Below are 24,890 nucleotides of genomic sequence, written 5' to 3' on the forward strand. Positions count from 1 at the left end.
TTATTTACAATTGGTCTGGCATTCATTAGTGCAGCCTAGCAAGTTTCTGTAAAAAGTTCACACACAAAAAAAAATCTGATTAGGTGGGTCTTACCTACGAAAGCTCATTGCCTAATGAATAAAATTTGTAGTCTTTAAGGTGCTAGAAGACTGCTTGGTTTTTTTGGTGAAGCTACAGACGAACATGGCTACCCTTTGAGACTGTTAAAACTTCAGTCATTTATTTCATGGATTACATCATAGCTTGCTTACCATACTATATACTTGTTATAGAGACCTGCCAATATCTGTACTTTGTTATGAAATATAAAGAAATAACAAATTTCCATTTTAGGAGTACAGCAAATGATAATATAATGGTAAATACACCAGAGGCGTAGAATCCTCTAGAAGAGCTCAGATCAATTCGTATAGGTTCATAAATTACAGGGCTGGAAGGGATCATGGTGATCGTATATTCTGACTTCCTCTATGACATATGTCATAGAACTTCTCCAAAACAATTCTTAGAACCTATCTTTTGCAACAGTAGCAGCCTTGATTTAAAAATTGTCAGTGATAGAGAATCCAGCACAATTCTGTGTAAATTGTTCCAGTGGTTGATTAATCTCCCCATTAAGTGAGAGAGAGATAGCTGAGTTAGTCTGTATCTTCAAAAACAACAAGAAGTCCTGTGGCAACTTACAGACTAACAGATATGCATCATATAAATATGACCTCTGTTCGTTGTTCTCACGTGTCCATTTATATTAAGCTATATTAAAACATGTACTGTTGATGGTACCAAGTTTCAGAGCAGTTTGGCTCATGTGATCATTAGTGACCTGTCTTCATTACTTGCTGCTTCCTTAGTGATGATTTTTTCCATGCAATTAATAACGTTAAACAGCATAGGGTCACAAACTGATCCCTGTAGGATTCTACTGGAAATATATCCCTCGATGAGTCCCTATTTACAGTTACATTTTGGTACCTATCAGTTAGCCAGCTTGTAATCAGTTTTCTGTGTGCCATGTTTATTTTATAAAGGCAGGTGGGTGAGGTAATATCTTTTTTTGGACCAATTTCTGTTGGTGAAAGAAACAAGCTTTCAGGCTTACAAAAGCTCTTCTTCAGATCTCTGTAAGGGAAGAGCTCTGTGGTCAGGTTAATGCTGCTTATTCTCTTCGAAAATTGGCACAATAGCTTTCTCCTGGTCTTATGGAACTTCCCCAGTGTTCCAAGGCTTCTTGAAAATCAGCATTGACAGTTCAGCGAACTCATCAGCGAGCTCTTCTAAAACTCTTGGACGCAAATTACTCAGATCTACTGATAGTAAAGAAGTTTAACTTTAATAGCTTCTGGTTAACCATATCATAAGGTGAGATATATTTGTTTTCTCCCCAAATACGAAACAGAAATACTGAACACCTCTGTTGTTTGCGTTGTCATTGACTACTACCATTGTCAGGATTCAGTTTTACTAATATATGTATAAAAAAATTCTTTCTTGTCCTTAACTCTTGCTAGTGATAGATTTCTCCTTGTTTGCCTTTGACTTACCTTATTTATTTTCTACATATCCTGCTTTCTTATTTATTCTCGTCACTTTCAGCTTATCTTCTTTGTTTTAAGTTCAATGATTGGTTGTTCTTTATCTGTTAGGACATAGTCAAATAAAGAATTCCCCAGTGTTCGCTGCACTGCTTTTTGCCTTAGGAAATCACCTGTAATGTTTACAAAATTACAAGGAGGTTTTAGTCCTGGGAGCATGAGACCTCCAGCATGGGTCACTGTACTTAAGTCCCCCATAGTCATGCACCTTTTCTTTCTAACCTGTGTAGATTGATGCATGAGGAGGTGGTCATCTTGTTCTCTAGTGTAGTTTGGTGGTCTGTAGCCAATATCAACTAGTACTCCACCTTGTGTTTTTCACTTAGCAAGTTTACCCTAAGCTTTCAGTCTGCTTTTCTTTAGAGTTATCCAGGACTCAGAAGCAGGTGACGTGCATCTGATGAGGTGGGTCTTTGCCCACGAAAGCTTATGCTCCAAAATTTGTTAGTCTCTAAGGTGCCACAGGACTTTTTGTTTTTTCAGAAGCAGGTAGTGTATCTCCTCCTGCCTTTTGCCCTCTTTGTTTTTTCTAAATACATTATAACCATTTTAATATTCCAGTGATGCAAATTACATCGCCAGGTTTCAGTACTATCCACTAGGCCTAATATATGGTAATAAATGAGCATTTCCAATTCCTCTTGAAGTTTTTAACTGATGCTCCTAGCAGTGGTATAGAGACAATGCAGAAATTTCTTCTCTTCATGTCCTTTGGTTCCTTGATTAATTTTTTTTCTCATCATCTTGATTTTGAGCTCATTGCTCATATCTTCCCTATTTTAACCCTTTCCTTTTGCTGTTAGTTTAAACCTCTCCTCATTATTCTAGCCAGCCGATCTCCAAGGAGATTCATTCCCCTTCTGCTGAGGTGGAAACCATTCAAAATATACAGCTCTCTTGCCTCATTGAAGGTAGACCAGTGTTATACAAAACCAAAATCCTTTACCCTTACACCACTTACCTAATCAGTGATTCACTTCCTCAATCTTTGGCCTTCTGTCTCCCATCATTAATGGGACAAGAAGGATGTCAGAAGAAATTACTCGAACATTTTTCTTCAGAATTTTTCCAAGTTCCCTGAAGTCATCTACTATGTGTGAGGTATCCTGCAATGGTTTCATTACTGCTGATAGGAAACCATCCCCAGTGGATCTTAGACCATTGACTTCAGAAAACCTATTGAGTGTTAGAGTGACATCTCTTGTCATACCTCTGGGAAGGTAACACACTGTCCTGTTGTCCACCTGTACCTTGCCTTTGATTTGTCTGAATATTGAACTTACAATAAGGCTTGTCTGTGTTCCTTGGATGGTTGGGGAACTTTTTGCAGGAAAACTTTATTCTCGTATAGATTGGGCCCAACTGACATCCACATATGTCCTGTACTTCTTTCTGTTCTCTTAGGCCTTGTGGATCTACAGAAGTATCTTCTATAGTGTTCACATTAAGCACATTGTATCAGAAACCTTGTAGCTACGTAATTCTTGCTGGTCATCTTCTCTCTGTTGGCCACAGATTGCCCATCCTTATCTGTCTCCAGCTATGTAAAAAGCTGCTATGACCTCTTGCCTCTGGTGGTTACAAATGAGCAGACCTTCTATGACTTCCTCTCACTCTGATTTCTTGGGGGGTCAGCTAGATGATCCTGATTCTGCTCGCCTTAAAATTTCTGGGTTTCAGACCAGTGTCATTCTTCCTTGGATTTGGGATATTGGTGTTTTCCAAACCTGGTTGTTTCCATGGCTTCTCTGATTCTCAGTAACCTCTCAACCTGTCCCACCAATCCTAGAATCTTTTCCTCCAGCACAGTTACCAGCTTGCACTTAATACACAGGCAAGCTCTTCTGTCTACTGGCAGGAAAGAACATGACATATCTATTGCAAGTTGGCATCACTATTCCATTGCTGACTGATATCACACCGTGCTGAACCTTACAGGAAAGCTGGAACACCCCTGTTAGTTGCCTGTATTGTCTGGAGCCTTACCATGTTTGCCAAGGCACTGATCAAAGTTTCAAGGCCTGGAACCTTGCAGCCTTTGGTGAGGTATCCTGCTTATTCATGGGCCCCTGGGTCAGCTAGGCAGCCCATACACAGAGAACAGTTAGCCATATAGTCCACAGATGGACCAAGTGTTCCACTTACCAGGCCCCACTACTTTCAAGCACAGAGTCTGCAGCTACTCCTTCCAAAACTCCTTTATTAGCTTCCTCTCTTGATGGCATTTATTTACTAAAGCTATTTTAAATAAATGTTATAATATGGGAAGGAAGTAAATCAGTAACCCTTTGAGGGGATCCAGAAGGCTACACCAACTAAAACGTGCTTTGAATTTCATATGGGGCTGATCACTTTTTTAAAAAAGACCACAGAAAAGGAAAAGTGATTTAACATGAAGGGTTTTGTAACTGGAAACCTCTGGATTGACATCCCCCAGTGCGGTATCAGTTCTGTCCTGGAAGGACCCCACTTATACACATCTCAATTTCTATACCCCGTCAAGCTTGTCTCTGATACTGCCCACAATGGTGTCATTTGTAGCGGTGTTCGTGCGTTGTAGCCTTTTATCTACTAGGAACCAACTAGTCTGAGTCTGCTAAACACTTCAGGTGACAGTGGTGTTCTTCACTTCCAAAGAGGTGCAGACTGGAGCCTAAAAACCTCCAAGTAAAAAGACCAATATTCTTTAATTTGTCGCATATAATGAAGTCACTGGAAAATTTGTCATTCAGCCTAGTCTCTTCCATTTCTTATGATGCTACTTAATGTTGAGAATGCACATGGGTTGTCAATATGATCAAATATCTATTGCTACAAATACAGTTAAACTTATTTGTAAGAATCTTTTCCAGTTGGTAAGAGTGAAGCATTGTTCCCCGTTAAGCTGCCTGGGTAGTTTCAGCATGATAACGTTCAGTTGTGCTGGCTGGTTTATTGAAATAGCTTTGAATTTCACTGCTTCGGAATTGCCCCACTGATTTCATTGTTTGCTTTTGTTTTGGCCTGACCAAGTTCCAGTGCACAAGACTAGATCCTCTCTTGGTTGGTCCTGTTGCTTATTTTATCCTTAAAGGAAAGTTTATACATGCTCTTTCTGTGGATAGGTTTGAACACCTGCGCCTTTGAACACGCTAGCCTCTTATTCCTAATGTTCTAAAACTAATGTACGTGTGACTTATTTATAAGGCTGTATTTTCACTTTAAACAGATAAATCACTGTGGTGCAAATCTTATTAAAGGGCTGACTTCATCAAAGCCAACTTTAACCACGATGAGTGTTCGGTTTTCAGCAACCTCCATGAAAGTAAGTGTAATTTTCTAAGACTGGCAATGGTTCAAAGCTTGTCCAAAAGCATTGCAGTTGCAGGAGCATTTATTTGAAGTCATTTCATTATGTGTCAAATTTTACTGTGTGAGCCATATAACTGAAGGGTCATATAGTACCTTAAGGGATAATGTCACTTTTATAAATTGGAAGGAAGTGTTTACTGTCTGTGTGCCAACTCCTTAACAATTGTTTTTACAAATAAAATATTGAAAGATTTAAAAATATTCTTATCAGAGGAAATTATAATTACAATGCATAACTATATTTTACTTGCTTATACTGTTCCCTGCCCTCTCCTTGGCTCAGGGTGTCTGGTGTTCATGACAATGATGTCATTTCTAAGTAATCAGTGTGTTCATGCAGATTTTTCTCCATTCTCCAGCTACTGCTAGGAGAATTTCCCATCCATATGCCCAAAAGTAGCATGGTTCTTGGGGTTTCAATCCTGACACTGTAGATATTAAGGTATATTAAATTTAGTCTGAATGTGTTTTAACACTTGCCAAAGGTTCTTGACTAAACTATTGAAAGACTTGAGAACGATTAGTTTTCCCTGAAGGCATAGGCAGAATGCTTTAAAAGTTTTTAATGTCTGTCTTAAACAGGAAATTCTAGTGCCTGAGGCCTCTGAATTTGACCACTGGGAGCCAGAGGGTGCTCTTTCAAGTTGTCCTGTGACAGCAGTTATCCCAACTTGGAGGACTTTAACAACCTTAGATATGAGTCACAATCGCATATCTCAGATTGATGATTCAGTGGTAAGACTTCAATGAGCTTAGTCATTAAGACATTTTCTTGTTTGGAAAAAATGTATGACGAGCATTCCGTGGAACAATCTAGATAGGCAACAGGGCTTGAAATTTATATTAGAAAATTCCATTTGTCTATGTTTTGTTTGCACTGACTAATGTACATTGACAATCTGAATCACAGAAGAAGCAGTTAGGGACATTGCCTAATCACAGTAAACTCACACAATTAAATTAATGGCAATTTAAAAATTGTCGTTAATCATAGTTTTAATCACACTGTTAAAAATAGAATATCAGTTGAAATTGGTTAAATATTTTGGGTAATTTTCTGTTTTCAAACAATGGTTTGTTATAACAGAAGACAACGTATACATTGCTCACTTTCTATTATTTTTATTGCAAATATTTGCACTATAAAAATTATGAAAGATATAGTATTTTTCAATATACCTCGTGTAAATACTGTAGTGAAATCTCTACTATGAAAGTGCTGCTACAGATACAGATTTTTTTGTTAAGTAATTGTACTCAAAAACAAAATAATGTAAAATGTTAGCTTACAAGTCCACTCAGTCCTATTTCTTGTTCACTCATTTACTTGCATTTATAGGAAATAATGCTGTTTGCTTTTTATCTACATTGGCATCTGAAAGGGACAAACAGGTGTTTGTATAATACTTTTGTAGCTGGCATTGCAGGGTATTTACATGCGAGATACAGTAGTTCGATCATGCTTTGGCCACCATTCTAGAGGATATTCTTCAGTGCTGATGACGCTCATTTAAAAAAAAAGTTAAATAAATTTGTGACTGAACTCCTTGGAGAATTGTATGTCTCCTGCTTAATTCTACCCCCTCCTTCTGTGTTTCATGGTATAGCAGTCTCAGATGATCACCCAGCATGTGTTCGTTGTAAGAACATTTTCACTGTAGATTTGACAATGCGAAGAAGGTGCCAATGTTATATTTCTGAAGATAGCTGCAGCACTCTACCCAATGTACTAGAACCTTATGTGCCTTCCAGAATCTTAGAGGGTAACATTCTTTCAGAAGTCTTAAAAGAGCAGCACTCTAACGCGGAAAAGATGGAATCTGAACCACCAAAGAACATCTCCCTCTTCTGCTGGTGGCATCTGACTCAAATGATGAAAATGGACATGTGTTGGTTTGCGCTGCTCTGGGTTGTTATTGAGCAGAACCCATTATCAGTATGGATATGTATCCTCTGGAATGGTGGCTGAAGTGTGTAGGGACATATATATCCTTATCACATTTAGTACATAAATACCTTGCAGTGCCAGCTACAACAGTGTCATGAGAATGGTGCTTCTCACTTTCAGGTGAGACTGTAAACAAGAAGCAGATACTTTCTGTTCTGTTGTAATTTCAATCAGTATCTTTGAAAATATAGAAGACATCTAGAATAAATAAATTGTAATCTGTTTAACAATGTGATTAATCACAATTATTTTTTAATCACATAGTTAATCACAATTAGTTTTTTAATTGCTTGACAGCCCTAAAATCATTAATTTTGGAAGCTACTGAAGCAGTGAAATTGCAGGTTTGCTTGTTTTACTTCAGTAGTTTCTGCCCTCGGGCAAAGCAAGGGCACTGTCAAATGCAGTTTTTGTATGCACCATTTTGTGTATATGATGAGGTGAATTTTAAAAAAATACTGCAGGTCATCTGAAACTTTAGCTGTTCAAACTAGTCTTATTTTTAACCTAGTTATAAAAAAATAAAATCCTGTTCTGGAATGGGCTTTGAAAGTGATCTTTTGGTTGAATCTTTGCTATTACCAGTGTTTAAAGGCAGTTTTGAATCCTGCCAATTATATTAGCACAGTTGACAGGGATTCAGCATCAAATGTCTTCTGAAAGAGAAAACCACATAATTAGGGGGCTGGAGCATATGGCTTATGAAGAAAGGTTGAGGGAATTGGGACTGTTTAGTCTGCAGAAGAGAAGACTGAAGGGGGACTTGATAACAGCCTTCAACTTACTGAAGGGAGGTTGCAAAGAGGCTGGAGAGAGGCTGCTCACGGTGGTCACGGATGTCAGAACACGGAACAATAGTCTCAGGTTGCAGTTGGGAAGGTCCAGGTTGAACATTAGGAAAAACTTTTTCACAAGGAGAGTGGTGAAGCATTGGAATGGTTTAGCCAGGGAATTAATGGAGTCTCCATCCCTGGAGGTGTTTGTCTCACCTCGACAAAGCCCTGGCTGGGCTGATCTGATCTGATCTGATGGGTTTGGTCCTGCTTAGAGCAGGGGGCTGGACTTGATGGGTTTTTTAGGTCTCTTCCAGCTCTATTGTTCTATGATACTAAGTATTCAGTCAAATCATTGCTTCCTGTATTTTTCTTTCCATGCTGCTTCTGTATCTCCCAAATTAAACATAGTAAAGTAAGCTATGTTTTTATATTAGTCACTGCTGTCATGTCTGTGCACCTCACAAAACGCTAACAAATTTTTCCTCAACCCATATGTGAGATTACAAAGTTGTTCTCATTATACAGACCGAGAACTAGAACACAGATTAAATGAATTGTCCAAGGTCATGAATTCTGTGACATAGACAGAAAAGAATCTAGGTCTGCTGTGTCCAAATCCAGAGCCTTATCCCCAGTGCAGTCCATCCTCCCTTGACTAATTTTTGCAAAGAGTGATCTTTGGGGAGATCAAAACCATAGCAAGGATAGAATGCAGGCAGTATAACAAGTCTCTGAATGAGACTTTCATTGTCCAATATGAATCAATCTGATATTAGGGTGTATATGGGATCTTGAGTTTATTGTGGCCTTATAAATGCTTCCACGAGATACCAAGTTGATGCATGAATAGTAGACATAAGAAGGAACTCAAGGTGATGTGATTCTTGTGATCCTTGCCTTTATCTGGGTTTCCATATGATCTAAATATCCATCCTGCTAAGGTGAAACATCTCAAATGAATTTGGGTTATGATGAATGGCTTAAGTGGGAGACAGGCCCCTAACACTGAGTATGAAACCAACATTTCTAATTAGATCTTGACCTCACTTCTCAAAGTAGAGATAACGATTTTTTGAAGAAGTTCGCGGTACCACTTAAGTTGTAGAAATACCACATTGGGTGGGTGGATGAGTGAGGTGTTGTTTTTTTTTTAAATTTTTTTAAACCTTAGAGACTTGGGACAATGATATATGCCTTTTTCTTAATTGTTAATCATCTGACAGTCTGGGAAATGTGGACAGATTGACAAAAACTGAAGGACATTGTACTGAATAAAACAATTTCTTTTCTTCCAGAAACTAATTCCAAAGATTGAATTCCTAGAATTGAGTCACAATGATGTGTCGCTCATAGAGAATTTACAGGTCAGTGATGTTTTTGAAGACTGAATTTTGTCTCAGACCTTGGAACGTGATGGTAAAGACTGCTTCCTTTGGACTTGGTGTTGACTGGCATTTCCATAAATAATGCATCATCTGTAAAGATCACATCAGAACATAGTTAAGAACAGTTTGAGCTAGCTTCTTCCATGTCCATGCTCCACCATATACTACTTTCAGTCTTTTGTTTTCCCTTCCTATATTTTTCTTGTTTCACCAGCTTTTCTGCAGCTTTTATTGCTTTGCACAACAGCTAGCTGGCAGTGTGGGTCTGCAGTTTTGAGTCAGGAGGATCTCTCCCTCCCTGCATCAGGCCCACATGGATGAATGATACTACGCGTATATATTTTAATCAGTGCTGCTGAGTGTGGAGTGTAATCTTGTACACATCAGGGGTGAGCATTAGCAAAAGATGTTGTTTAACTTGACTGAGCTGATTGTGATTTTGCTGCATTCTTCTATTGCAGCATCTTTACAACCTCATTCATCTGGACCTATCGTACAACAAACTTGCATTGTTGGAAGGTGTTCACGCAAAAATTGGGAACATCAAAACTCTGAATTTAGCTGGAAACCTCCTGGAAAGGCTATGTGGCCTTAACAGACTGTACTCACTAGTCAACCTGGACCTTAGCAACAACAAAATAGATCAGGTAACTTCTTAGTTTCATTTGAACAAAAAAATGAACTTTTTAAAAATTGTTCATCAGGTTGTGGACAGTACATTTCAGAGTGAGTGGCTTCAGATAAATAAGTTAAAATACAGATGTAATTGTTTTTTGTTTGCATCATTATTGTTTTTTTCCTGTTTTATTGACCATATGCTTTAGTCTACACTGGGGTGGGGAATCTCCAGTCCATGGTCGAGATGTGGCCTGTGGCTTGCCTGATTCTGCCTCCCCTTCCCACTCCTCCCAGGTTTGAGGTTCCCTTCCCCACAGTATTCGGGCCTGCTTAGGGGAGGATTAGAGCCCCAAGTCTCACAGGCTGGACTCAGGCAAGCCAGGGTTGGGTCCAGTCCATGGGCTCTGCATGGCGGGGGCAAGAAGCAGCTCTGTGCATTGTTGCTGCCACTTCCCCTTCCTCTCCTATGACTGGGGGAATGTCAGTGCAGTGCTGCCTGGAGGCTTCCCACCCGCCCCCCGCCACCTCTCTGATTGGCCACAGTCCTGGCTAATCAGAGTGGTGGGGTGGGGAAAGTCTCCCAAGGTAGCATTTTTCTGCTCTGCCATTCCCCAGCTGGGGGAAGGCGCAGTGGCAGCAGCACTTGAAGGTAAGCACTCCCCACCGTTGCTCAGCTCTTCTCCCTACTCCTGCAACCCCTCCCACCCAGATCCCTCCCACTCTCTGCCCTTTCCTGTACCCTCCCTCCTGCCCAGACCATCCTCCCTCTGCCTGTCAGTCCTATACCCCATGTTGCTCACTCAGACCACCCACCCTCTGCCTGTTCCTTCACACCCCTCCCACCTAGCCCCCCAGCCTTGTTCCTGTACCTGCCCTCCCACCCAGACCCCAGAAACCTGCTCACAGCCTGGTCTTGCACCCTCCCTCTGGCGCAGACTACACACCTGCTCCCTGGCAGCCCCCTCCCACGCACTGAATCATGAACCCTCCCCTGCATTATTGGTGTCACCGCAGAAGAGTTACTCTGGCCTGGAGGAAGCCCTGGACTGTAGTCCCCTCTTCTCCATGCCCCCCCCAGCCTTTGGGGCTGGAGTGTGAGGAGAAAGAGGTGTCTCAGTTAGGAGCCACATCAGTGAGGGGTTGTTTTTTTCTGCTTCCCACTTTTGTTTGGCTCCTGGCTGATTTTTCTGTGGGTCATAGGCCCCTGACCCAAAAACAGTTCCCCACCCTTGTCTATACACACTCAATTTGAAATAATGCAGATTTGAGTGACACGTCTATTTATGTGCAAATACTTTCAGATCGATGAAATAAGAAACATAGGAAGCCTTCCATGTTTGGAAAGGGTGGTCTTATCCAACAATCCTTTGAGCATCATTCCTGATTACAGGACCAAAGTGCTAGCCCAGTTTGGGGACAGAGCCTCCGAGGTAAGCCATATGGAATTTTTATTGGAATTCGGTACTGGAAAAGCTTATTTTTTTAAAATCTGTAGAGAAAACAAATGGTTAGCTCAGCTTTTTTTTTCTTTTATGCAGCTGTCAAACTAGATTGCAAAAATTTTGTTGAAAGTTTCAGATATTAAAACTGTTAACCATTTTACCTTTGGTCCCACCACCTGGCTGCAGGGATGGGGTCCCACCACTGGCCCAACTGAAGCTGGGGCTGCTCAGGTGCCACATGGCTGGTCACCACTAGACTTAACTGGCAAGGGCCAGTTAATTGGTAAGCCTACCAGTAAGCCTCATGCTTACTGGTAGGCTTACCAGTTAGCCTGTTAACATCCCTAAAATGTTTAGCATGTCATAGAGGTTATTCTTCAACTGCTCGTTCATGTGCGTTCCAATTAGAGGTGCATGGTGGCTGGAAACTTTTCCCATAGCAGTGCCTGTGGTGCTAGTCTGGGCACTATCTGGAGTGATATCTTCATGGCATCCAGTATAGTGTCCCACTAACCCCTCCTTTTCTCAGTTTTATTACCACCGGTGCCAGTAGGCTGGAACTTCCCTAGCACTTGCTTTGCAAATGTGCCACTTTTTCCTTTGCGGTACATAATTTTCCTTTTAATTAGGTAGTATATGTAGCTGTATTAGTTATTTAGTAGTTCCTTAGCTTTACTGGGCGTCTTTTTCCCCTGGGAGGTCTTTGTCTCCATTGCCCTCAGAGCCATAGTACGTTGCAGTCACCGGGATTTAAGACCTGCCAGCACTGTGCTAGGTGCATGCCAGAAAGTGACCACACTCTTCATGCCTATATTGTCTGGGAGAGAGTCACCAAAAAAATCACTGCTGCGTTTGTCAAGAATTTCAACCAAGAACTCTAAAAGATAGTTAGAGAACAGTGGCTTAACATCCTGCTCTTGGAAGAGGCTCTGTGCCCACAGTCTGACCTTGGGCCTTAGGGACCTGGCACCAAGCACATCCTCTACAGTGTTACAATTCTGTCGTCCTCAGCACTGAGGCAAGATGCCTGAAGACACACCACTGCACATCCTCAAAAGGATCATCTGGTAGGCACTGTTCTCTATCACCAGTGTCACAGAAAAGGAGACCAGATGGTCATTCTTCCTCTTCATCAACAGAAGTGCAACCTCAGAGCTCTACCCCTCCAAGTCGCCAACCACTGCAGTGCCAGTGCCCTCAGAAGCTATTTTGACAATGGTTCTAACACTGGCACCAGTACTTAACCCTCCTCCACCCCAGTGGTGTTGGGAGCTACACCTGCAACTTTGTTGACCTCTCCTGCAGTGCCCTTGCAACAAATCTCGAGTGTAGACCCAGTGTTGTCGACTTGTGAATGTGATCCTCCTTGGCAGCAGAAAGCCTTCCTCCAGAGCCACATACCTCGTAAGATAGCCCAAATGGAGAACTGTTGCTACACAGACGCATATTTCCTTCTAGTTACTCGATTCCTCAAAGGACTGGATAGACACTATCCACATGTGCATCAACCTATCCCACCTTTGGACCTTAACTTAGTCCTCAGTAAACTTATGGGTCCCCCCTTTGAACCACTAGCAAGTTGCTCGTTGTTGTCTCTCTCTCATAAAGTAGCATTTTGGTAGCCTTTACGTCAGCTAGAAGGGTGTCCGAGTTGAGCACCTTCACATCAGAACCAGCGTATACTGTTTTCTTTACAGATAAGGTACAACTTAGACACACCTGGCTTTTCTCCCAGATACGGTGTCCCAATTTCACTTTAACCGGGTTATATTCCCTCCAGTGTTTTATTCTAGGCCCCACTGCATCTCCAGGGAACAAAGCTTGCATACTTTAAATGTACATAGGCCGTTAGTGTTCTACAAAGACACGACTAGACCATTTCTGAAATCTGTCCTGTTGTTCATGACAGTGGCAGAAAGAATGAAAGGTCAACCAGTATCAGCTCAGCCTGTCTCCTTCCGGGTAACATCTTGTATTAGAGAATGCTATGGTGTAGCTGGGGTTCCTAATCTGCCCATCCTAGCACATTCCAGTAGAGCACTAGCATCCTACTAACCTTTTTAGCTCAGGTCCGTAGTCACGAAATCTGTAGGGCTGCTACGTGGTCTTCAAGGCATACGTTTACTGCCCCGCTATGCCATTACTCAGCATGCCAGAGATGTGGCCTTTGGCAGAGAAGTGTTGCAGTCAGCTTTTGGCATCAACCCTACCACATAACCTTTTTGCTTGTGAGTCACCTAATTGTAATACACATGAACAAGCACTTGAAGAAGAAAAGATGGTTATTTACCTTGTAACTGTTGTTCTCTGAGGTGTATTGTCAGTGTCTCTTCCAATACCCACCCAGTGGGGCAGTGTATTGAGCACCCAGACTAACCCTACAGGCGCTGTTATGGGAAAAATTTCTGGCCACTGTGAACGCGTGCACATACACCTAATTGGAATAGACAAGAACAACAGTTACAAGAAGGTCTGTAACTGTCTTTTTTCTGTTTCAACGAAGGAAACCAAATTACACTAGACAAGGTCAGTTATGGTAATAAAACTTGAGGCCCTGTGTGGGTAGGGAAGCAGTACGTGTATTCCTCAAAACACTTTTTGCTAGAAAGCTGTGATGGCAATTTCTCTGGCTTTTTTTGAACTTGCGTTTCAAGTTGTGTCAGTTCTTTGCAAGTTAGAAGGTCTGGTTTTCTATGCAGAGTAGCCCTACTTATGTTCTTAGTTTGCCGTTATGGTGCCAGATTACTTCAAATGTTTGTATTATCATAGTCTGTGGTCATCTCAAAATAGAGGTGGTGTCTTGCGTCTTTCAGTATTGCTATTGCGTCTTAACCGAGCAGTTTGTCTTTATGGATTTTCTTCAGGTTTGTTTGGATAATATCCGTACCACAGAAAAGGAACTTGACACTGTAGAGGTGTTGAAAGCCATTCAGAAAGCAAAGGAGGTTAAGTACAAACTGAATAACTCTGATAAGAAGGTGAGGATTTAAAAGGGGGTGTGTCAAGGGCTAGAAACCATGTAAGTAGAGCATGGGCAATAGTGATGGTTGGGGGGCAAAAAAAAGGTAGAAGTTAAGATAATGTCTCAAATTATGCTTGGACCTATTTCACATACTGTTGAAGCATCTGTATTGTAACAACTTCTACCAACCATTCTTTGCTTGCCGGTTTAAAGTCTGATCCACTTTAAATGCAGCAATTTTTCTAATTTTTCCTGTTGTATTCCTTTAACTTCAGTAACATCTTCTTGGCCTTCTTTTCTGTGGTGGTCTGGCAGATAAGGAGAAGGAGGAATGGATAGAATGACTTCACAATATACAGACTGGCTAACTTGATGAGAAGTCCAGCTGTGCTGATCCATGTTGTCATTTGTAAAGCTAATTCAAAGAGGATCACTAAAACAAATTCCACTGATTATGCAGTCAAGTATTAAAATAATTTTTAGAAGTCCCTCCCTGTTGGCACTGGTAGGGATTTCTTTGATTTTTTTTTTTCTCCTCTGAGAAACAAGATCAGGTGAGACTGTGCCTGTACTGTTAGTTAGGAGTGTGATTCCCCTGCTCAGGTACTCACACTGACTAGTTGGCACTGAGCTGGTGTAAGTGTAAATAGCAGCGTAACATTGGTAGCAGCAGAGTGCATACCCACCAGCTATCTGCTCTTATGTTCTTGGAACATATCAACTGTGCTTCTACCAACCGTGCTACTGTTGCTACAGTGCCATTGGTCCTCCATAAGAGCTAGTGAGACTTAGGGACATAAACATCCCTCTCTTGTAGCGTACACATATCCAGAGTTCCCCTCAGCTGCAGTTAAAGAATATTTCAGGCAGTTTGGTGCCCGTTATAATATCAGCTTGAATGGAAGTGAACTGAAGATTATTAATAATGGCAGCACTTTCACAGAAAACAAGCCATGTGACACTGTGGATTTGTTTTAAATCTTGGATCGGATAATTGCCTGTATGTTTATTATCAAAGGTGCTAGATACTTGTTTCTTTAACCACCACATACTTTCTTTGTTAGATCAGTGAGGACTCCAGGCTCACTGCTGCCAGCTCCAAATCAAACTGTTCTCTTAGTGTTCATCCTTCCTCTCCTTCTCTGCCTCGTCCTGTCAGCTCCAGCCAAGGTAATCATGTATGTATCATGCTGCTGGGCTGGGCCTCTTGGTCCTGGTTTTCTAGGCTGCATTGATATACATGAAGTGTATTATAGAATATAAAGTTTTGTCAGCATCACTTGAAGTGTAAAGGTGAAAGGGTGTTGTCCCAGACAGCCAAGCTGTGCTTCTACCAGTCAAATTCTGACCCATACTTTTCCTCTGGTGGCAATAACTGTGGTAGCTGTAGCATAAACCTGGTGCAAATTTGTTTATCGCTGTATTTACTCCTGCTTTTCCTAATATATATAAAGACCTAGCGGCAAATGTTGTGTAGAGCCATGCTTTCAAATGGCTTTTCTTCCCTGTTTGGTGTTTGGCTCTTTAAAGGAGGTTGCTGGTTCCCTTACTGCTTTTTGACAAGAGACATGGTTGAGTCAGGAAACGTCAAAGCGGGGCAGCAGAGAAAAAGAAGTATGTAATAGCAATATTAACTTGAGTTATCACACCGATTCCAACCCTGTGATCCCGGTATACCTGTTTGGCCAAAATCCTTGTGACAAATGTTCATAAAAGCAAACCCATTGCATATATGGGGCATGCACAAAAAAGGCTTTGTGCTCTGCATCTCCTTTTGCAGCAGCCATTAATGCTATTTATAGAGCTGTGCCCATTGCTGCTAATCTACAGGAGTGCTGATGCATGTCTGAGATTGTTTGCTGTAAGTGGAGTTAGATGAAAAGGATTAAATAAAAAATGGAAGCAAATGGTAAGGATTAAGACTCCTTCTGGTTCCTTAAAAGGATATTGCAAACAAGGGTGTGTTAGGTAAGTTGTATGGTTTGGGATGGGATGCAATTGATAATGTTTTGGGTAAACATGGGAACTTGGGTGGGGGAGTTGGAAATGTCCAGAGCTCATGTTCCTATTCTGAGAGAGAACGCGGTACCAGTATTTCTGCAAAAATCTTACAAGGCTTCCCCAGCATCTTCCTCTATGAGAAAACAGAGTGTTATGGTAGCACTCACATGATTATTTGTACATGACCAACACAGGAACTAACATCTCAGAACAGAATGACTGTTATTTTTATGTACTTTGTCCAATTTTAATTCTATGTTGGATGTCTCTTGTAATCTACAGATAAAATGTAGTAGGTTTTTTTTTCAAACTTTGGGAAGCTGCTACTTAATTTGTGTTAGGTGTCTTGATTCTGTAATTACTTTTCTGAGTACTAAAGTGTTTCGTATTCTTAGTCATTGGTTGAGAGTAGAGCTTTTTTTAATAAAATATCAACACGTAGCTTTAGATGGGGATCCATGCAGAAGTGAAAGGAAAGTGAGGAAATAGCTGACAAATTACTGCAAAAATTGGAATTTAAATATTTCTGGGAAATGTAGAGAGGATGGGTTTTTCTTCTGTTCTAAATATTTGGGAGTATATTAAATAGTGGCATCAAAGAACAGGAGACTTACTGACTGAAGTGCTCAGGCATCTTGTAAAATTTTGCTGCAAGAAAGGTAGGAAAAGGATTAAGATTTTTTTTTCTTACCTTGGATCATTGGTAAATTGTTTTAGTAACAGATAGGAAAAGCCAAAATTAAAAAAAAAGTGGGTGAAAAAAGTCCAGTGACACAGCTGCTACTATTGAGGTCAATTTATAAGACTTAATCATTGTAAATATTTGGGCATTCTAGTAAGGTATTTTTAAAGTCTCGCTTGATTTTAAGAATTCTAGTTAGAAATATTGAAATATGCATCTGTTTATCACTTTTGGTGTTATTTTGAACTAGCAGGAACAATGCGCTCCCTGACTTGCTGTTTCTGTGAGCTGTGTTCTTTCTTTTTCAAGGCAACATTGGTTTCCATGATGTATGAATAAGATTAAATGTTGTAGTAAATTACTTATGGGAGAGACGTAAGTAGATAGACAGGAAGCAATATACCAGAAATAATTCTTTAGTGGCTCTTAGCTTGTTTTATTCCCTCCATAGTTAAAGCAGTGTTTCCTTTGAGGAAGTAGCTTTGTTCATTTGCATTGGAAAAGAATATTTGATTGGACTTAGTGAGCTTTTAAAGCCAGTCTATAGCTTATGTACAAGTCTTGCACTTCACATTATGAGTTATTGTTATCAATAAATGGGCCGAGAACACTTGTTTCTAATAATTAAAGCATTTATATGAAGTACTGAGATAAAACAATACTTAGAATTGGTAACGTTGATTCACTGTATCGTGTATTAACTACATTAATATTACATCAGACTTCCCATATAATCCTTGCTTAAAAACACTCAGGCACTATAGTTTGGATAGCTCATCTTTGTTTAACTCATATCAATTATTCTGAGATCAGGTGAAATAACTGTATAGGATTAGTATTGTAGCTACCAGCCACCTTTGAGCTGAGTAGGTGTGTATGGGAAGGGTTTAGAGTTGATGGGATTTTGTGAGTGTAAATTTAGTAGAATACAATGATCTGACAGAAAATGCACAAAATCTGAAAAGAAACATATTTTCCAGCATTGTTCTCTCAGCCAATCAATGTTTGAAATGTTACTCTTTAGCTAACTGCTGAGTTTACTGTACCATAGGAGGAGGCTAAATTAAATAATTTGTTTGAAAGTCCTGCTCTAAGTACAGACCTCTATGCAGCTAATGATGCCGTTATAGTTAGACTTAATTTCACTATCTATATAAACTTACTTTCTTTGATTGGTTCACTATGTTATGTGAAGGTATCTTCTGTTATGTTAATGACTACTTGTCAAGTTTTGCTTAGATATTTTGAGAATACTTGTCAAACAGTTGCAGTTAGATAATGTGTTTTGGTTTTGTTTCAGCATTCTTTAAGAGCGATTTGTATTTGTTTTAGAAATAATTTGTAGAAAAACAGCCCTAGCCAGCAGTTTATCTCCATCCAGTAGTTCGGCTCCTACAGACCATACAGTTACCCAGAGATGCTCTGAAATACTAGCCACTAGATACAGAAATCAGGTAACTGCAGTTCTCCACCAATGCCTCTTCGGTTTCAAAACTGTTTTTTATTTTTTTTTCCAAGAGCACAATCTCTTCATGTTAAAATTGTCTGAAGCAGAATGTTCTTATTAATCTGATTGTTTCTGTACTATGTGAATTGCTGTAATGAACAAAGAAAAGTTAGCTGCAAATTACTTACCTGTTAGATTACAGTTTGAGAAATATTCAAACTAATTTTTTTTTTGCTTTTATAATTGGGTATAAAATCAGTTTTCAACTTTTATCTAATACGGCCTCTAAACTGACAGCTTTTGTTCCTGTGGACTCATAATATTGACATTCAGGAGTTTTCTTCCACTTGAACTGAATGTAACCTTTTCTGTAGCACTAGGGTGCTTGGTCCATCTTCTGATATTTTAGAACCACTCAAGTAGTGAAGAAATTGCAGAGGACAGAATTGCCATGCCTTAAGCTTGCTTTGCAGTACCTGCATTGAGATGTTGTTGAGTGTCATTGCAGATTGACACAATGTCAGTATCCCATTACTGTCACTACCATCCACCTAGTTGCTAAGATTGGAGTGGGGGCTTCCTCTTTCTGCCACTTCTGTCTGGTTGCCTGGAGACAGGATACATGTGGGGTGGGTGGGAAAAGTGTCTCTTTGGTGCTGATAGGGAAAATCAGGGTGGCTTCGGTATTCTGCATCCAGAATCCAGGTTCATGATGGGTCCTTTCCACTACTTCATTAGTTTTAAGCTATTTGCATATATTAAGCAATGTTGGGAGCCTTTCTTAGTAGGGAGCTGAGTCAGCTGGATCCTTGGATCTGCCACTGGCCTAATGTGACCTTCAGCGAGACACTCTGCTGCTTGCTGTATGCTTCCCTTTACCCATCCTCAGGAAAGTTTTACACTGTGTAGCATTCTGCATACAAAAATCTCTGACTGCTGTTCATACACAGTGTCGCAGCAGCCCAGCCAGGTGGCTAAATGACCATTTTACCAGTGGGGAAATTGAGACAGGTGGGTGACACAAGGGTGCAGGACTAGAGCCAGTAATAGAACCTATATCTGCCTAACTCATGTTGTGCTTTGGCTGCTGAAATGATATTGGTAAAACATTTTAAAGGCCTTTGAGGAGGTTCTCTAAAGTTAATTACCAAGTAGTGCAACAGGTGTATTAGACAGACCTTTGGATTCAACCACTTGTTGATCTGATGGCCTGTAAACATCTCAAGAACCTGGTATCGATTAATACTATTCTATGGCTAAACTCATGTTTATTGAAATTTGTGTGCATTTCTATTTGTTAAATACAATACGCACAGCTCCCTGACCTTCCTCTCTTCTCCTTAGGCGCCTGCTTCGCTGTTGCATTTATCAAAAGAATATGGAAAAAGTCATCATATTTGGTGAGGCAAAATAACTGACTTCTAATGTAGATATGCTTATAATAGTTGGCTATTTTCTGCAGACAATATTTCTCTCTCGCTGGACACAAGTCAGAATGTGATCCCATTTCTGGAACTCTGCTTGAAAATTTTTCTCAGCTTGAAAATTTCTTCGTGAAGTTTTATCAGAGTTCTCTTTTGAACTGTGGGATGTATTTGAAAATCAAGAACTGCCTCGGGCTGTTTAGGGGAACAGTCAAATGATAAGGGGGTACTTCAGTATTTTAAACTGATTAAATTATCATTACACCTGGGGTGATTAAATTTATTAAGGATGAGGAAGAGAAGGTAAATGAACACTCAGTTCCTCTGCACTTAGTGCTCTAATGATTAAGTGATATCTATCTGATGTTTAAAATTGGTGGCTGAAGAACACAAAAGGTGCTGTACAAATTAGGCTGTGGTATACTTTCCCTTGCGATGATTGTGTAGGTTTTGAGTATCAGTGTCTTGATATGTAGTAGAAGAGGTCTTGGATAGCTATGACTCCTCTTAAACTTAACCTTACACTTACTGTTGTTTTTTCTGTCTCTGAAGTTTGGCTCATGCAGATGGACATGGTGCATTGCCTGACCCTCATAACACTGTCATCTTGCCTTTTACCTGTATGTCCTATACCACCACCAACCAGGATTTTACCCAGCACATATCCACCATGATAGCACAGTCTTTGCAGAAATCTCCCCCTTCCTCTATTGAAACAGAATACAAAGGGAGCCCTTTGAATGATTCCAGTGCCACAGATACTGAAGATGGCTATTTTGAAATGGGACTTGGAGACCGGACTTTTGAGTTCAGTGCTACTTCAAATACTGCTCCTCCAGCTCCTGATGGCATAAGAGCAGAGAGCATTGACATCATCAAAATTCTCTGGAGTTTTTCTATTCAGGTTCATAAAGGAGGACTCAAGCAGTTTGCCTCTTGTTTGGTTTTGACTGGCAGTGTAATAGCTGTGTTTGAGATTCCTCGTTCAGATTCAAAAGGCACCTGCCCACCTATCCCATCTGTGTTGAAACTAGCACTGTGTGTTCCATATACAGATCTTACAGAGTTTGGCTTTCTCATGCCAGAAATATGTTTAACGATCAAGGTGAGAGATGACAACTGCCTGTTTGTTGTTTCAGACTCCCAAAATCTTCAGGACTTCTATTCCTGTTTACAAGCCTGCTGCTCTCAATGTTGCACATCTGTGTTGTCAAGTTCCACGTTGTACTGTGGCAAAGCAAGCTTGCAGGAATTTGTCTACCAGCTGATGGGATTTTATCACCTGTCACCAGATGACATTGAGATAAAAGGTTGCTTTCCAGCATATCTTGTTTACAGTAATAAAACTGATGTTCAGAAGGCCACTCATTTACCAGAATCAGTGGGTGATAACAGAGCATGGACTGACCATGCCTTGTGTTCTGCGCTTTGCTCTACATTGTATAAGTCCACTGAACAGAGCCACTATGCATTTCATCCCTGTTGGGTATTTCTGACACCCCAGCATTTGCATATAGTAAAGGTTGACTTTCATGTAATGCCAGCTAAATGTGCAGACTCAGAAGATGCTAGAAATATATTCAAGCTGAGCAGGATTCCACTGGCTTCTGTTGTGTTGCATCCAACCAGTCATCACATCCACCAGAAAGGGTCATTCTCAGATGGGCATGTGCTTGAGTTACTCATCGGATACAAATTTATTACAGCAGTATTTGTTCTACCTCATGAAAAATTCCATTTTCTAAGAATCTACAGTCTTTTGAGGACACTTCTTCAAGATGTGAAAACAATAATTATATTGAAGGCTCCTAACAATTTGGAATCAGTAAGAAATCACCTCTTGGATTCAAAAAACAGACACAGCCAGACAGCAAGGTAATTGCGTCCCTTAAAATACATGTGATGCAGCAGTGAAATTAACGCGTCCTAACCAGCACAACGTTACTGGAAACTTACATTTAGTAGAGCAGTAGGGTCTTGGTAATTGAGAATCAGGCCCCTAGCATTTGTAGTGTCTTTCCTTTCCCTCTGGATACAGGGTTGTACAATAGTAACAGAGAGAGCTGTGCTAGACTATATACTATCAAAGCAACAAAGCAGTCCAGTAGCACTTCAAAGATTACAAAATAATTTATTAGGTGATGAGCTTTCGTGGGACAGACAGCTCATCACCTAATAAATGATTTTGTTAGTCTTTAAAGTGCTACTGGACTGCTTTTTCGTTTTGAGGGTTATACAGTGTTGACAGTTCACACTTAGCTTTATATTCATAAACTATTGTATGCTCGTGTGAAAGTCATCTTTGCATTTTGCTGAAACGTAGTAGGACGACAGTGAATGACAAAGGCCTTAAAGTAAAATAATTTACTCAGTGCACAGGAAGTTGGTTGAGACATGCTGTTGTGCACTGCTTCTAAAACCACAGATCTCTGTTCTGAATTACTGAATGGAGTTTGGCATATGAATGTTGCTTCTGTAGGGAAAAACTTCATCTTTCCTTGTTGGTTTACATTTGTGGGTTCATTCTGACCTAGATGTTTCTTGCTCTATTCTGCCTCCTAGCTTTTGCAAGCCTTGTTTGACGCTGTCATCTTTATATCCATCTGAATTTCTGATGCAGAAAATTACGGATGATAACCAAATTCCAGTTTATCTTCCGATTTCGTCGTCTCTTCAGTATGTGGCTGGGCTAAAAGGAAATGCCATTGTGGAGTTTTTCCATAACAGTGTTGCTGAGGTATTGTGTACAAACAAGGAATACCTTTCTTGTTCAACCTGAAATCATGTGCTTAATAGAGATGAAATCTGGAAGTTGCTAATCAAGGCCCCAAACCTGTAACTGATTCCAGCTGGGAGAGCCCCCTACATTGAGCCTCCTGGAAGTTGTTGGGGCCCTGCAAACCTCTGAGTCTGGCAACAAGGTCCTCAGTGCATGATTAATCCCTGAATTAATGTCATGTGTTTCTCCAGGGATGCAACTCTTTATTTCCACAAAGGTTAGGAAGTTACAAATAATTAGCAGGATGGGCTGGGGGGAGTTTACTGGGGTGCCATTCAGATATTACTGGAATGGTGTCTTAAGGCAGAGGTTCTCAGCCTTTTTCTTTGAGATCTCCCTCTGCCCACATGCTATAAAAGTTCCACAGCCCTCCTGTGACACAGCTGCATATAAAATCCATGGCTGGTATTAGGGAGTAGCAGGCAAGGCAGTTGCTCATTTCCACATGCTACAGGGGGCCACACAAAGCCAAATTGCTCAGGATTTGGCTTCAGCTCAAGGTGGCAGAGCTTAGGGCTCCAAGTTTCAATCCCTGGTGATGGGTCTTTAGCTTTCTGCCCTGACCCCAACAAGTCTAATGATGTCCCTGCTTGGTGGACCCCTGAAACTTGCTCACTGCCCTGCCAAGAGGCTCTGGACCCTGATTGAGAACTACTGTCTTAGGGCTCCTTAGGTGATGTTTGTGAACAGATACTGAGCTCCGTAGGCATACCTACTGCAATGCCAAAAAGACGGTCTCTCTGTGAGCGGACAAATCCCATGGCCAAGCGAGTATTAGCTGGGGTGTTAAATGGGCTGGATGTCAAGCTTGAAAATACATCTCATAGCTGAAGTCGCTTTGCCAGCATTTGAAAGAGAACTCACCATGAGCAGACTGAAAATACCAGCTGAAGAGCTGTTCAGACACACACAGAACACCACAGCTTTTTTCCTGACTAGTTTAAAGTGCAGTTAACTAGATTTCAGTAGAGCTAATTCAGTTCTGCAGTTCATAAATCTTAGGGAAATGGTTTCAGTTGAGGACGTAGAGGCTCTTTATGGAATGAGATGATAAAGGAGCTATTAAAATAATGATTTAAAACAGTGTTTCTCAGACTGGGGGTCCTGACCCAAAAGGTGGTTGCAAGGCTATTGTAGGGGGTTGTTGCAAGATCACAAAAAATAATGATGGGAGGAGGAGAGCAGGAGGGGAAAGGAGGGTACACAACTATTCTCTGGCTGCCCGGCTCTAAAGGCAGCTTGGTCACAAGGAGCAGCTGAGAAATAAGGGTGGCAATAAGGTGAGTATGCTGCTATGAGTACATGTGCTAATTCGCTCTCACTTTGGGTTTGGGGTTATCACAAAAGGGGGCCCAGAAGCCCTAATTTAGGAAATTGGAACAGCTACACTTTTGCAAATGTTGGATAAAGGATTTGTGAATTTGCTCAATTATTGAATTTGGGAAAGCCAGTTGCATAGTTTCAATGGGTGTTAAGTGTTTTGGGCATAATATCTAACAAACTATGCCCCTAAGTTAATATAGTAAAATGCAGTCTAATTCTACTTCCCAGTACAGTGTGTGTCTGAGGCATGTAATACATACCATCTTTACTTCAAAGTAAGATGAGCAGTTTTTGCCTGGGTAAGATGGTACAGAAGTTCAGTGACTCGCCTGAGGCCATAGAATCAGTTTTGGATAACTTAGACTAGAAGCCAGGCTGTGTAGTGCAAATACTTGATTTAATTGCTGGTGATGCTTCCTCCCTTTTTCATAAAGCTGTTTTGAACCAATCACCTCAGCAGTATTTCAAAGTTTGTTTTGATCTTTGAGGTGTGACAGTCATTTACTTACAGAAGCTCCTTAACTAGATTTTGTTTCTGTAGCTCTGTCAGATTTACTGGTTTAGTTTTTTTGTACTTCCCTGGCAACTCTATGAAACTAGGAGTTGAGAAGTGTGACAAGCTAGACCACAACATAATTTTCCTGTCATCCTTTCACTATTTCATGCACACTAGAATAGTTTCATGGAGAACTCTTCTGAGATAGTTGAACTCGGAAACTTTGGGGAAAACATTATCACACTTGAATTTGTATGCAGATGTTAGTTGCACATTGGTTTACTAGGAAAAGCCATTCCCAGAAGTTCTAGCAAGTCAGAGATGAAGATGCGCAAAATTAAGCAACACCATTTGTCTTGTAGGTGGAAAATGAAGAGCTAAAGCATCTTATGTGGTCTTCTGTTTTATTTTATAAAACTCCTGATGCGGAAGTGACGGCTTGTGTGTTGCTCTCAACAAAAGCTATTTACTTTCTCTTGGATGATTCTATAACTCAAACTAATGAGCACCTGTTGGGTAAGACAAAAAGTCTTAATTTTGAATCTCTGAAGTTGTTGGGTTAATTTGCAAGTGAGCTTCTCTCTTCCTGCTGTTCTTCCTTTATATTCAGGGTAGGTTTGACATCCTTTTTACATCGAAGGACTCTAAATATCCCATCATGAT

General features: G+C 40.5%; 1 protein-coding gene across 9 annotated transcripts in view; it reads left to right on the forward strand.

Annotated features, from left to right (window-relative positions):
- The window catches only part of NISCH (nischarin), a 54,045-nt gene that overhangs the window by 19,540 nt on the left and 9,615 nt on the right, over positions 1-24,890 (forward strand). For 3 of the 9 annotated variants that reach the window (XR_012646927.1, XM_075004838.1, XM_075004835.1), the window contains exons 7-18: positions 4,802-4,897; positions 5,527-5,679; positions 8,964-9,032; positions 9,515-9,700; positions 10,973-11,101; positions 13,978-14,091; positions 15,140-15,245; positions 18,091-18,212; positions 19,550-19,605; positions 20,182-21,504; positions 22,192-22,366; positions 24,590-24,743. Coding sequence is in view for 5 of the 9 variants with exons in the window: in XM_075004838.1 (XP_074860939.1) it covers positions 4,802-4,897; positions 5,527-5,679; positions 8,964-9,032; positions 9,515-9,700; positions 10,973-11,101; positions 13,978-14,091; positions 15,140-15,245; positions 18,091-18,212; positions 19,550-19,605; positions 20,182-21,504; positions 22,192-22,366; positions 24,590-24,743 (2,683 nt within the window). In the remaining 4 variants the exon portion in view is untranslated. Of the gene's footprint in view, positions 1-4,801; positions 4,898-5,526; positions 5,680-8,963; positions 9,033-9,514; positions 9,701-10,972; positions 11,102-13,977; positions 14,092-15,139; positions 15,254-18,090; positions 18,213-19,549; positions 19,606-20,181; positions 21,505-22,191; positions 22,367-24,589; positions 24,744-24,890 lie in introns of those variants that run through there. The other 6 variants (XR_012646928.1, XR_012646929.1, XM_075004836.1 and 3 more) reach the window with 5 other exon arrangements.

The sequence above is a fragment of the Carettochelys insculpta genome, chromosome 11, assembly GCF_033958435.1.
Source record: "Carettochelys insculpta isolate YL-2023 chromosome 11, ASM3395843v1, whole genome shotgun sequence".
Lineage (NCBI taxonomy): Eukaryota > Metazoa > Chordata > Testudines > Carettochelyidae > Carettochelys > Carettochelys insculpta.